This window comes from Pteropus alecto, unplaced genomic scaffold (genome assembly GCF_000325575.1).
Source record: "Pteropus alecto unplaced genomic scaffold, ASM32557v1 scaffold143, whole genome shotgun sequence".
NCBI classification, from domain to species: Eukaryota; Metazoa; Chordata; class Mammalia; order Chiroptera; family Pteropodidae; genus Pteropus; species Pteropus alecto.
Genome location: NW_006434828.1, coordinates 2,561,532 through 2,574,789, shown reverse-complemented (window position 1 = coordinate 2,574,789; position 13,258 = coordinate 2,561,532). Strand labels below are relative to the sequence as shown.

Below are 13,258 nucleotides of genomic sequence, written 5' to 3'. Positions count from 1 at the left end.
GGAAAGAGAGAGGGGTTTTCTCCTGCAGAGTCCTTCCTACATGTGATCATCACGATGAACACGCATGTATGTGGAGCATGACGCATGCGCATGCGCACACGCACATGCGACTGGAGCCTGTACGTTTGGAACGAATCTGACTATGACGTTCCCTTGTTTGGATGGCCATGGTGGCATGCTGGATAGGGTGATTTCCTACGACAGGAGATCCCAAACTGTCTAAACCCCCAGAAGGAGCAGTTCAGGGGCATTGGGTTGTCCGTTCACTAGACGTTATAGAAAGTAGTCAATGCAACAGCTCTCATTCCTAAAAACTTTAAAAATGTTTACTGCTTCCTAACCTTCCTATATTACAAAATAAGCACCTATAATTCAAAACCTCAGTTACCTTTCTCTGTTCTCTCCTTACACCCCTAACGATACATAATTATACGTAATTACACATATTATTCGAAGGAACACTCACGTTCTACATACGGCTCTAGTTTGGGCTGAGAAATATCTGGCTTTTTGATTAGAGGCCACGCTTTCCTCTGCTCTGGATCACGGTGAAGCCGCAGTGGTCCAGGCTCCTCCGGGGATGTGCCTGACAGGTAACCCTGGATTCTTTCCTGAGTCTGAACCTTCCGACACGGAAATCGTCCCAGACTGCCTCATATGCCTCCACGCCTTCCTAAACGTCATGCTCCTCAGGTAACCGTTTCCCGATGACCTAAGGGCCCTCGCTGTGAACGTCGGTGACTGCGCTACCGCGTCACTTCACCCGGGGAGCAGAGCATCTGCTGCTCACCACGCAGACCTTCAGATTACGGAGAAACGGTTCGGCTGTTCAGAATCCTTTTCCTCTTTCGTGCTCGCTCCTGATTCCCACTGTCCCTTCCCCCTAGAAGCGGGGTGCGAGCTGCTTGTTCGCTGGCACAGCGCCTACCACACAGGAAGCCATCAACAATGTTTATCAATGAGACAGTGAGGGAGCGAGCGAGTCTGCTGGCTGGCTGGCTCGAGGACCGTGACGTACGCCACGCTATCTTTAAGTGTGTTGTTGAATAACATGGAGCGTCAACCAGTTCGATGCTTTTGTCATTTTGTAAGTTTGGCCCCAGAGGCCTCTCGAACTCAGAGCAAGGTGTGCACCCAGCACGAAGTCAGTGACACCAGCGAAGACCCTGAAAAGCCCTCTGGCCTGGGCTCTGCAGCAAGCCTCGTGCTTTGCTGCTCGCAGGCGCGAGCGGGCGGGGCCTGTCCGCCCCCGGCCCACCACTTCCCGCCACTTCCCGCCACTTCCGCACAGGCGGTCAGAGCTCATCTGCGGTTCTCGCCGCCCTCCTCCAAACGCTCCGGGTCCTGCCATGGGTATGCACAGCGATGGGATGGGGACCTTTCTGCAGTGGGGTTCATCAGAACCCCAGGGCCGCAGGCGACGCGGTGGGGGCAGATCTTCGCGATCCTCCCCAGGACGGGCCGATGGCGGCCCGGTCCAGACGTCAGGGACGGAGTGTGCGGCATGACTGGCGAGGGGCTGGAGGCCCGAGTCCCACAGATCCCGGGCCAGCGCCGGCACCTCGGGAGCAGAGGCCGCCTCAAAAGGGGCACGAGGCGTGATGGCAGCCACGGCCGAGCTGCCAGTGGCTGAGAGAGCGGAGGCACAGGCCCGAACACTGGGACAACGTTTTTATTTCAGTTACATGATGACAGGTCTGCCTCAAATTTTGCTGAGGTTTTGGTCTCTTTTGCACTGAGCAGTATCTTGTGACAGTATTATGACATCACACAATCTCATAAAGGGGGACCACCACGCATCATGTGCATTCCCTGGTGATTTTAATAGTTTACAATTAATTTTGAATTTAACTTTACCATTATATTTTTAAATGCTTCTTTATGTAGAAAATACGTATCTCGGGAAGACCAAAACAAGAGCTTTTTAGACAAGAATACACTGAGAAACAACAAATGAAAATATCTAAACAAAATATCAAAAGGGATTTGACTGTTTAAAATATCCTGTAATAATCTAATTAGCAGTTTGCACAAGAACAGTACCCGTTTGTATCGCTCTTTTGAATCTGACAAGTAGTTTTAAGATTAAAAAACAATTAGAAATAATTCCCTCCACCCAAATATTGCACAGGAAATGCAATTTCAACATTCATCTCTTCCAGAAGAAAAAAAAATTTTTTAAAAAATCTTTGTATAAAATGACTTTGGTACATAAATCGGCATGAAGTCAAAATCTCCTACAAATAAACTCAGGTTCCATCAGTGATAAGATCTAAAAGTATTGGTTGAGCTAAAACACTTCTATGAGGTAAAGACAGGGTCTCCTAGTGCTGTGAGAAGTCTGCCGTCCCTGACGTGACAGGAATTATCGTCCTGTGGTGCAAGTCTTATCACTCAGTGAAACTATGTGCTGTTTGGACATTTATCACCTTTTAAAATAAGACACCACACAGGTTACAACGTACATATCAAAATCAAATTTTAAAAAAGTACATCTATTTGAAGGAGAAGTTAATTTAAATATCTATGATACTCACAGTGTGGACATCTCAGAATGCTATTTGGTCATTTCAGTTAGATACTGATACACTTGGTCAAGAATATCCACATTCATATCAGCCTAAGGCAAATGTTAAATATGTTTATTTTGACTTTAAGCAGACATATAAACGGTGTGAAAGTGTTTACATACACACCGGAATGCACTCGGAACTTAACAGATAACAAATGTGTCCTCCTTTCTAATCTGGTGATAACCTTGATGAGATATAAATCTACAAGTAACAGTCTATAACTTAAAGTAGCAGATAACGTGGTAGTTGATTGTCATACGGTGCGGTGTGTCTATGCGATCTGGAGCATTCCATGAACCTCTCACGTGGTGATGACCTGCAGGGGTCTCTCGCAGTTGGACCTACTGCGCAGCCCCGGCCCGCTGGCCCCGCCCCGTGGGCGGAGCCCCAGCTCACGACAGGGCGCAGTCTTCTCTGCTCTTGTCCTCATTTCTGCCTCTCGCGTCTTCTTTGCCCTCGGAGCCGAGGTCTCCCAACGCCCCCGCTGGTGCCGCGTCGTGGTCTCCCAGACCGATGCCGTCCAGCAGCTCCCCGGCTCTCTGAGTCGGACATTCTGGCACCACGCGCCCGTCTGCGCCTTCTGCCTGGGAGGCGTCCGCGGGCTCCGCGGGGCTGCCGGGAGTGGCCCCGTCGCCAGCGGCACCTTTCACAACGGCTTCGTCTAATTCTCTGTCACCGGCGCTAGTGCCTGAAGCCTCAGCTGTGGCACCTTCGAAAGGGAGCGGTTCCCCGTCGGCCGCGACGTCCCCTGACTCGGCGTGTCCCTCGCGGTCGTCTCCGTTAAGCCGTCCGCCCGACAAGATTTTAGGGTTTTCTGCACAATCCACGTGCTCACGGCTTCCTGCTACCATGTCGTGCCCTGGATTTTCGGTTGCCTCATTTTGAGCTTCTCCACCTGATTTCTTGTCAGTAGGAGTGACCTGCCCTCCCTCCTGACTGTCACTTGGGGCTGGGGTCTGGAACGTTAACTCTTTTCTAACCTCCTGAGGGGTCTCTACAGGTGCCGGAGACTTTTTCTTCTTGTTTCTCTTTTTCTTGTTTTTTGACTTCTTCTGTGATGAATCCAACGCCTCCCCCGGTGGGTCGTTACTTTCCTCGCTGGGTTCTTTCACACCTAGGGGTCCCCTTCTGGCCTCCCCCGTCCTGGGCCCCGCTGCTCTCTGGCTGGGGAGCTCTTTCTCTAGACCACCCTCTGTGCTCGAGTCCAGCTCGATGAGAACACCTGCCACACACTCTTCCCCATGACTCGCTGTGTCACTGCTGCACCTTGGAGGACTCGAGGCTACTGTGCCCACCTGCTCCCCTAATCCGCTTAGCCCTGCCCCCGCCGCGCCCGGTGTGGGGCTCCCGCTTGGGTCCCCAGAGTCCGAGCTCGTCACCCTTTCAACCTCAGATACTGGCAAAGGAGCAGATTCCTGATGCGGTTTTGTGCTAACTTCTCCCACACTGGTTTTAAAATCTTGCGTTTCTTGTTCCTGTTGTTTGGCTGGCTTTTCGCTCTGGTTTTTGCTATCCAAGGCATCACGACTGACCTCCCCAAGCCTCGGACCTGGGCTTCCACTATCTAGTTCACCCAAACACCTGGACTGCGCAAGGGGAGGCTCGGACCGGCCGTCTGGGGTGCTCGCGACCTCATCTGACCCGACCTGCTCTGTACGTTCAAGGAGGGACGTGCTCTCTAAGCTCTGGCTTTGGACCTGATCCTCGTCTGTAGCATCTGCTAAGGTCCCTGGGGAGGGGGCACTGTCTTCAGGGGTTTTCTGGTCCTCGGCTTGCTCATCAGGATGTAACGCCTCTGCGTCCACACAATCCTTTATCGGGTCCTCTTTGTGCTGCTCTTGCTCAGTATTCTGCAAGATTTCTCTTTTCCCCACATTCTCCACAATTCCACCGTTCACCTCCACTTCATTGGCTCTTCCTAAAAGACCATTGAGAAAGTTGAGGGGACTCCACGATGTGCCGACCACTTAAGACACATCACAACGTACACATAAGCGCTCGTCCCCACCGGCCCCATCCCTAAGGAGAGACAGAGGCCTCAGAGAACCACCCGGAAGAGAAGCCCTCGCCAGCTCTGTGCCACGAAGCAGCCACTGCATCAGCAAACGTTCCATCAGCCAAGGCCACTGCCACCATCTCCAAGGCAAGTGGCCGCTGGGGCCATTTGAGTGAGCTGATTCTCAAAGGTGAGGTTAAGTTTAAACAGACAGAAAGGGCTCGCAGGCAGTGAAACACTCCAAAGGGACGAGTTTAAGGAAAACTTAAGCTTCGCGCTGCGCATTCTCGCTTCTAAATGCACGCCTGGACAAGGCCTCCTTCTTCAGCTGTCAAGCAGCACTGTGTGTCACAGGGCCCTCAAAGCGGCTTACACATAATCTTTGAAAGGAATGCTGAGGTCATCGGAAGAAACTCAGCCTCAAGGTCAATCTCAAAGGAGATACTTTGGCAAGAACTCACGTAACAGAAAAAGAAACCCACCCTCCGTCCCTTCGGCATCTCCCGAAAGTGGCCTGGGCCCTAAACACCTTCGCTCCGTCCCCTAGGGGGCTGGGGAGGCCCAGCAGGAGGCAAATGCTTAAAATCAGGACAACCACTTAGTTAAATGATTAATGGTTCATCGATGAAAGAATTTTGAATTGAAGAACATGTCACTGCTTTGGAAGGAAGTCATATTTTGGATTCTTCAGACTAACAAACCCCCAGTACGTAAGACGCTATATCACTGGAAGTCAAAGCTTGATAACTTTATAACTCAGTGGTCTCCATGGTGGGTACAGTTACCCCAGGGAAAACGGGGAGAGCGGGAGGGCTCCTATTTAGAGTTAATTTTGTTCCATGCTTTAAAATATTTCTTAGTGCATACATGTGACAACATTTTATATTAATGAAATATACGCATATAAATTTAAAATAAACATACGTCTCGGGAAGTCCCCACGTTTCTTCACTGATAGTGATGTGTGATCAAAAGACCGCTTATAAAACTGACATTTCTGGTTCTTTAAGTTTGTTTCACAGCGGGTCTCAGAGACGCACCAGGTGTGTGTCTGAACGGGGAGCAGCATGGTCAGGTGCTCGGCTGCTCGGCAGCTCGCACGAAAGGGGGATGGGACTAAAGGGGCGTATCTTTCTCAGCGACCTTTACACAGTGAAAAGAGCTGTCTGTCTTCCTCGACAGTCACGAAGATACTGAGACCCCCTGGAAGTCAGGCCCCGAGAGGCTGGGCCCCCAGGCTTCTGCATTTCCCGAAATGCAAAGAAATAAGATGAAAACGTCCAAATAGAAATTAAAAGTCATGGCCAGATGGGACTCTGGTCTCACTGTAGAAGCTGAGGACACGCTGGTGACCAGCGACCAGTGTGGAGCCGTACATGCGGCTGTAGCTTCAGGCTGCACAGCAGATTTTACTGGTTTATGCCAAAACCGAATATTATGTCAAATATTAATTAGTGAATCTTTTCAGATGTTTGTAAATTATATAAAATATTCCTACAATCGATTGGATTCCCCGCTTTATGATCTTTCAGAAGCAAAAATGTGACACATGAAGGAATGTTGCCTCTGACAAAGGGGCAGACATATTTCAGACTCTGGCTCATAAGAGATACCCTTCACACTGAACACGCTCACCACCCAGGGCTGCCTCTCAGTCACCACCCAGGGCTGCCTGTCCCTCTCACTGGCCACCCAGGGCTGTCTGTCCATCTCGAGTGGTATCATGAGAATGGCAATCAAGATGGACTGTCACAAGCCCCAAACTTCGGTCCGCAGGCACCGCGTACCCTCCAAATGCTTAATGGTGTGGAGGACTGTGGCACCGGCTTGCTATCTCGGTCAGGTAACTCACTCCACGGCGTCTGCTATTTATTAGTGCATACGTTTTATAAGACACGTTTTATATTAACGTCTGCATTTCTGACCTTCTGTAACAGAAGGCACATGTCTGAGGAAAACCAGATAGTACTGTCAAAACCGCCGCTTAACTCTGAAGCTTTCCCTTGCCTTCAGTCTCACTTGGTGGCTTCGAGAAGCAAGAGAAATCTATCTCTCAGCCACCTGTGCTGAGCACCGAACAGAGATGCACGCCAGACAACACACGCGGGTGGTGGCATCGCTCGGCAGAGAGATGCCCATGAGGGACGGGACAGATGGCATGCTGCGTGACTGTTAATCGCACAGTGATGACCGCTTTGACTCTAATAATGCGTGGAAGGTGAATCAATGCCGACTGGAAGGTGACGGGAGCCAGACGGGAACGAGGACTTACCTAGGGTCCCGTCCGCGGTCGCCTTGATGGCATTCAACTCTTCTCTCGTCACCTTGGTGGCCCCTTGGCATCCGACATCATTTAGCGTGTCCGAAGCCTCTCCATTGGCAGCTACCTCTGAATTTAGGATTATTCCATGTTTCTGGGAACAAAAACGGGTTCATTGTAATGCTTGCTGAGCGATGTTAGGTTAAACTCTATTTTATTAATAATCTTTTAGAAAGAAACTACTTTTCCTGAAGCAGAGAGAAATTCGACAGGGTCAGGACGAGCTGGATGGCACCCTCGTGACTGTGCTGTCCACATGCCGACAGCTGGGATGTCCCCTCCCACGTCTTAATGAGCTGGGGACCGGGCACTTTGAACGGTCATCCTTTCTACCTGGAGGTGATGGCCTGAGGCTGCCACGACGTGGAGCATCGAGCAAGTCAATGAAAAGTGACCTGGACTTTTAAAACCCTGGTTGTCTTCTTTAAGAAGAGACACGGAAACAAAGAAATATACACGTATTCTGAAAGGAATGGACGAAGTTTACGTTAAAGCAGGGCTTGAGACGTGGCTAGAAGGTTTGGGACATTCTAAAGAAATTCAGCTCACGCTCAGTTCACGGCGAAAGCCTCCAAACGCGGCTGCAGCACATGACGGCAGGGTCCCCTCTGTGCCGCTCACTGTCCCCTGCTGCTCTCACAGCCCTGGGCGGGGGCGGCCGCGTCACAAGCCTCAGCACTAAGCCTGTTCCCTCTGGCTCACTGCCCTGGTCTTGACCCCTGGATCCAAGCAGCTGACACCCATGTCTCCAGTGACTACACAGGGACCCGCCGGGGCCTCTCCCGTCACTGCCTCCTCCAGGGCTCAGGGCCCACCCAGCACGCTGACCCCCACAGCTGTCTGTTTTTATTTTATTCTTTTAACTCAGTGTCCAGCCAGCAGCCGAGGACCCCTTGACCCGGCCCAGACGGGACATGGAACATTCCTACAATCGAGTGGATCTCAGAGTCTAAACAGCGTGAGCCCCGCCCACACCCGTCCCACTACAGAAGCCCTTAAGTTTGGGTCTTTAGTATGAGAAACAAATCCATTCTCTAACTTTGAGTCATGTCCTGGAGAATTTGTTAATGAGTACGAGAAAAAATTTCGACAGTATATCAAAACGTTCTTAGAAATCAGAGTCGCTTCAAGCTCAGGTACGCCCGAGGACGTGAGGCCGTGGCCGGCCCCGTGCAACCGTATTTACTTCGCGTGTTTCTTTGGCCTCAGTTAACCGAAGATCTGAATCTACTAACACAGTTAAAATCAATGCCGTAAAATTAATCAACGCCAGTACACACGCACACGCTCGTTCTTGGGAGTCCCAGAGTTCCCTGGTGTCGCCGAGACGCTGTTTTTTTAACTGTCCTTTGGTTTCCTACCTTTAATTCCTCTCTCAGCGTGACTACTTCTTCTCTAAGGTCGTCCCGTTCACTCCTGATGGAATCAAAGAACTCTTTCTGCCTCTCTAAGGCCTGAGTGTGCAGCAGGGCAAAGAGAGAGAAGATGCGCACAGGTAAGCAGGTGACTTCGGAAGCAGAGGAAGAAGGAGGCTTCTACTACGTAAAGCGAGGACCATCGAGGCAGCAGATAGAATATGCTTAAAGACACAGCAAAATGCAAGTAATAAGCTCTCCTTGCAAGTAATGAAGCCTATGCCGCCAAGGAGTGCTCCCCGGCAGCCGCTTACGACCAGCGGCATTGGAGGGATTCCATTTGCTTCGTTTTCTGGTGCAGGTTGTGGTTTCACGACCTTGGTAGAGACTTAACAGAAGCCACGAGCCCATTTAAATGAGGGATAAACAAAGAACCTCCGGGGACGACTACTTTAGCAATTTAACTATCTTTCTATGTTGATTCTCGGCGTTTGTTGTCACAGATAAACATAAAACAGCCACAAAGTGAACCACGCACATGCGTGCACATGCACAGACACACCAAATCCTAAGCAAGTGTGGATGAGCACGTCAGGGAGCAGACAAGGGCAGCTTCATGGGGTCAACACGCTGACGATGCGCCTGGGGCCTGCCAGCGGAGCTACACGGTATGGGTCACCCTGTTTTGGAAGCCATCGTCATCGTGAAGCACAGCAGTTACTTTAAGTGGGTTTCTTCCCACTTGTCACTCCTGCATGCAGGTAGGCTGCCTCTCCTTTTCCTGTGCAGGGAGAGGATCTGGGGCCTCCCCAGGAGATTTGGGGGTGGGGACATGTGGGACACAGCACCTGCCACCATGCAGCATCCTCAAATCCCTTTGAGAGGAAGCCCAGGCAACGCCAGGCAGGGGATTCCAAGAGGTCTGGGCCTCCGTGAGTTAGACCTGCCGAGAGCCAGCCTCACACGCGTGTCGCGTGTCGGTGTGCCGCTGGCCCGCCCACAGGGCCGGGGGAGAGCCCGGATGCTGAGGGATAAGGGTCTCCAGGTCGGAAGTTGGCTTCCGGTTCAGAGTGAGCTGGCGTACGTGCCGTGTTAGTCACTCCGCGTCACGCGGGTGCTGCATGCATGCTCAAACAAGCGTTTCTGCAAACCCCAAACTCTGAAAGCCACACGTTTGCTAGGCAGACTGCCCAGGAACAGATTTTGAAAGACTTGAGAGTCCTACCCCTATCTTTTTGTCTTTCCATTCTATTGTCTCCTGAAGGTCAGAAATCTCTCTGATATAACTGGCCTGTTTCTGCTGTAGCTGTCGGATTTCCTGAAGAACAGGGACAGACAGGAAGAAAGCAGAGAAAGAGTTAAAACAGGAAGAAAACGCCAGTGCTGGACCTGCTGAGAACCCTGACAACCCCTGAGCCAGCAACACACGCGCAGGCGCCCGCGCACTCTCTCTGACCGTGACCCCACGCTCAGCACGCCCCGCGCTCCTCCAGGCCCTCCCCCCAGCTTCCAGCGGCACAGGAACAAAACCCGCTGGGCTGAAGTTCTCATCAAGTTCAAAGGTTAACGACTGACCCCGTATTCGTTTCCTAGTGCCACTGTGACGAGTCACCATGAACGCGGTGGCTTAAAACAACACAAACGTGTTCGCTCACGGTTCCAGAGCTCGCGAGTCCAAATGGGTCTCCCGGCTGAGGCCGAGGAGTGGGCAGGCTGGGTCTTTTCCTGGAGGCCCTGGGGTGGGGGTGGGGGGTCCGTGTCCATGTCCTCCCCTCTCTTAGCTACTAGAGGCGCCCACGTTCCTCACGTCGCTCTGACACCTGCTTCGGCCACCACATCCCCTGCTGTGCCTTTGACTTCCCCGCCCCCCTTCTGTAAGGACCGGGTGACACACGGGGCGCAGCGGATAACCGAGGATGGCCTCCCATCAAAAGGGCCTGAAAGGGCCTCCGCCGTATCTACAGAGTCCCTTTTGCTAGGTAACGGAACATTTTCAGGCTTAGGACGCGGACATTATTCTGTCCGCCACACCTCCTGGACAAACACAAAACCACGAGAGAATGAGCCTGTTGACCGAGAGGAACCGACTCCGTCCACGAGGCGTGGGGAGTCGGCCTAAGCCCTGGATTCTCAGGAAAGCCCGCAGCGACTTCGCAGTGAACCGACAAAAGGCCACGTGGCAAATGCAAAAGGGACCCGGGGCGTGCCACCTACCTCGAGCATCTCGTCCCTCTGCCTCAGGGCGGCCGTGGCCTCGGCGAGCTGGAACCGCAGCAGGCCGTGGGCATGCTTCTCCCTCTCCAGCTCCTGCGAAGGGACCAGAGCACTCAGGCCACGCTGGGGCACGCCCTCCCGTCATCCCGGCTCACGGCCCCTTGATGTACGTTTGCCTCGGAACAGGTCACCGTTATCGCGCCATCGCCGTTTTCCAGGCCTTCGTACACATGAACCCACGTGCCTGGACCTTCCAGAAGAGGCTGCGTGGCTTACTGTCGCATTAACCGAGGCGCTGATGGAACCAATGGCCTTTCCTCATGCCTGGGAATGGCCCGCGGGGCTGGCTGTGCTGAGGGCCTGAGGGGGCAGCTTTGCCGAGGACTTATAATAAAACTGTCCCCAATTTTGAAATATGACAAGGAATTCTCCTTGGGATCAAACGGGGGCCAGACAGGCCTGCTTTGACAAGCTCACCTCGTTACTGGGGGGCGGCCAGCTCTGGGCTCCAGAAACGGAGCCGGAAAGCTGGGGAGCAAAAGCGCCCGGCAACACCAGTGGGACCCCCCTCTTTGAGACTCACCCCAGAGACCCAGGGACGCAGCACCTTCCGGTGTCCTGCTCAGCTCAGTGCCCCTAACTGCCAATGGCTTTGGGGACGGCAGGGCTCCCTTCCCTAGACCTGTGAGCGGGGTTACTTCACAAGGGATCGGCCCTCTGCTTCTGCTCACCCCCTTCCTGAAGCCTGGGCTGGTGGGTCCCCTCCTCGCTGGGACCGGGACCTGCCTGCTGGGCTTTGCTTGGCTTTTGGCCTCTACCCTGAGGCAACATTGAGGGCCCCCCACTCCGCTGGACTCCGGTTTGAAGGCCCGGGTCCGCTCCTGATGCCTAGCCGACGACACCCCGTGGGTCCCCAGCCTGCATACGGTCCCCGCCCGCCAGGTGGGTTCGGGACACGCCCTCTGCCCCGCAGCCAAAGAGGACGTCGGGTGTCAGAGGTCAGGCCTGTCATGGGTGAAACCCCTCCCCAGCTTCTAACTCGATCCCACAGCAGCCAAGGCGGCCTCGGGCTTGGTCCCGGGACCTGATTTATACCTTTGGCATTTAGAGCTCAGAGCCACATTTTTAAAAAAGATAATTAAGTTTTCTTGTTTACCTTAGCAACTCTGAAAAACTGAACAACATTCTATGGTTTGCTAGACCGAGTAATTCCTAAAAACATGAGAATCAAATGCTGCTTGCTGTGTTTGCCACGAAGAAGACCCGGGCCCAGCCTTCAGCAGACCAGAGGCTGTCAGGGGTCGGAACACAGGCTCGTGCTTCGTGCTGGTACTGTAAGTGAGCACGTCAGCCCCGGGGTTCTGGGTCAAAGGGCAGAGAAGCTCCGCCCTTCTCTGCGCTAGATCAGTGTTTAATTCTTACACGGAGCAACTGTGCTGTTTCCCAATCGGCAGAAATTAAGTGGATGTGTTTCCTTAAACGTCTTTGATACTTGTAATCGACCACTTCTCTATGGTGTCAGGAGAGATAACAAAATAAAACCCGGGAAATATATACGAACAGGAACATCTTGAAGCAGCCGATCACGCCTTACCGCAGCGTGCTGGTCTTGGGTAGGCGTTTTTTCATGGTTATGACTTTACCTTTCATGAAAAACACACACGTTCTAGTAAAATCCCCTCTATTTTACACACTGAAATGTGCATATCAGTATTTCAAGTTCCTCAGCAAAGAGCATGGCATTCTTCCCAGGTGTCTGGGCTTCCTGGACAAGGACAGAGTCATGTTCACACACACACACACACACACACACACACACACACACTGAAAAAACTTACTGGGAAAAAAAAAGTTCAGCACTTAATGGAACCTGAAAACACACACACCAAATATGTATATTTTCACATTCCACTATTCTGACACGTACTGTAGATACAACCACTCTCGACACGCACTGCACGCTGTTTCCCGCCACGCTGACGGTCCCTGTCGACGCGTGCGTGTGCACCCTGCACTCTGTCACCAAAGCTTACTCTGCTCTGCTCCTCGTGCTGCCGCCGCGCCTCCGCCAGCTGCTCCTCGAGCTCCAGCAGCACCTCCTTCAGGGTGTCGACCTGGTACATGAAGTTGGTCTTCTCGTTGTCCAGCTGAGCGTTGGACACCATGGCCCTCTTATATTTCTCCTCGACCTCCGCTAGCGAGTCCTGCGGAGACCAGGCCATAGTTTTGAAAACGCGGTACGAAAACAAAAACAAACATTAGCTCCGTATCCGTGAAAACAAAACACTCGGCCCTACATTGAGACTTGCTTTCTTGGTGCAAATGAGTCAAAATAGGAAACACACGGCAATTTCAGTGCATAGAAAACCCTTTTCGATCGGATCGAATTCTCAGCAGCTCAGAAAATTAGTTATTAACTGTGTCAAGGGACGAAGATAATTTCCACGGTCACTGGGGCAAGGGGGACACCCGGAGGGAGAGGGGTCTGGGCACAGAGGCAGCAGAGTCCTGTCTCCACGGTTCAGTAGCCAGCTGTAATGAGCTGGGTTGTTCGGCAGGTTTCTGAAGTAATCACTGGTGACGTGTGACCAGAACCGGGGACAGAGCCAGCGTGTAATGGCTGAAAGAACCAAGCCCCTGCCACGAGCTGCCGATGGCCCTGTCTGGGCTTATGAACCAGGAAAGGATTAAGTAGAATTTCAGATTTTCAATCCATAGGAAAACTAAACAAGGTACACAGGCCTCAGTGGGCGGATCCTGGAGAGACAAAGGTCGCTTCTTGGAGAGGGCAGCCCAGGGA

General features: G+C 52.4%; 1 protein-coding gene across 12 annotated transcripts in view; it reads right to left on the bottom strand.

Moving 5' to 3' along the window:
- Positions 1-13,258, bottom strand: part of LRRFIP1 (LRR binding FLII interacting protein 1) — a 74,004-nt gene that overhangs the window by 7,526 nt on the left and 53,220 nt on the right. For 5 of the 12 annotated variants that reach the window (XM_025045438.1, XM_025045440.1, XM_025045439.1 and 2 more), the window contains 6 exons: positions 12,492-12,662; positions 10,459-10,551; positions 9,470-9,562; positions 8,251-8,343; positions 6,842-6,983; positions 1,657-4,491 (listed from right to left, as the gene is read on the bottom strand). In XM_025045438.1, the coding sequence (XP_024901206.1) occupies positions 2,966-4,491; positions 6,842-6,983; positions 8,251-8,343; positions 9,470-9,562; positions 10,459-10,551; positions 12,492-12,662 (2,118 nt within the window). In that variant the 3' untranslated portion in view covers positions 1,657-2,965. Of the gene's footprint in view, positions 1-1,656; positions 4,492-6,841; positions 6,984-8,250; positions 8,344-9,469; positions 9,563-10,458; positions 10,552-12,491; positions 12,663-13,258 lie in introns of those variants that run through there. The other 7 variants (XM_015587846.2, XM_015587847.2, XM_006909898.3 and 4 more) reach the window with 3 other exon arrangements.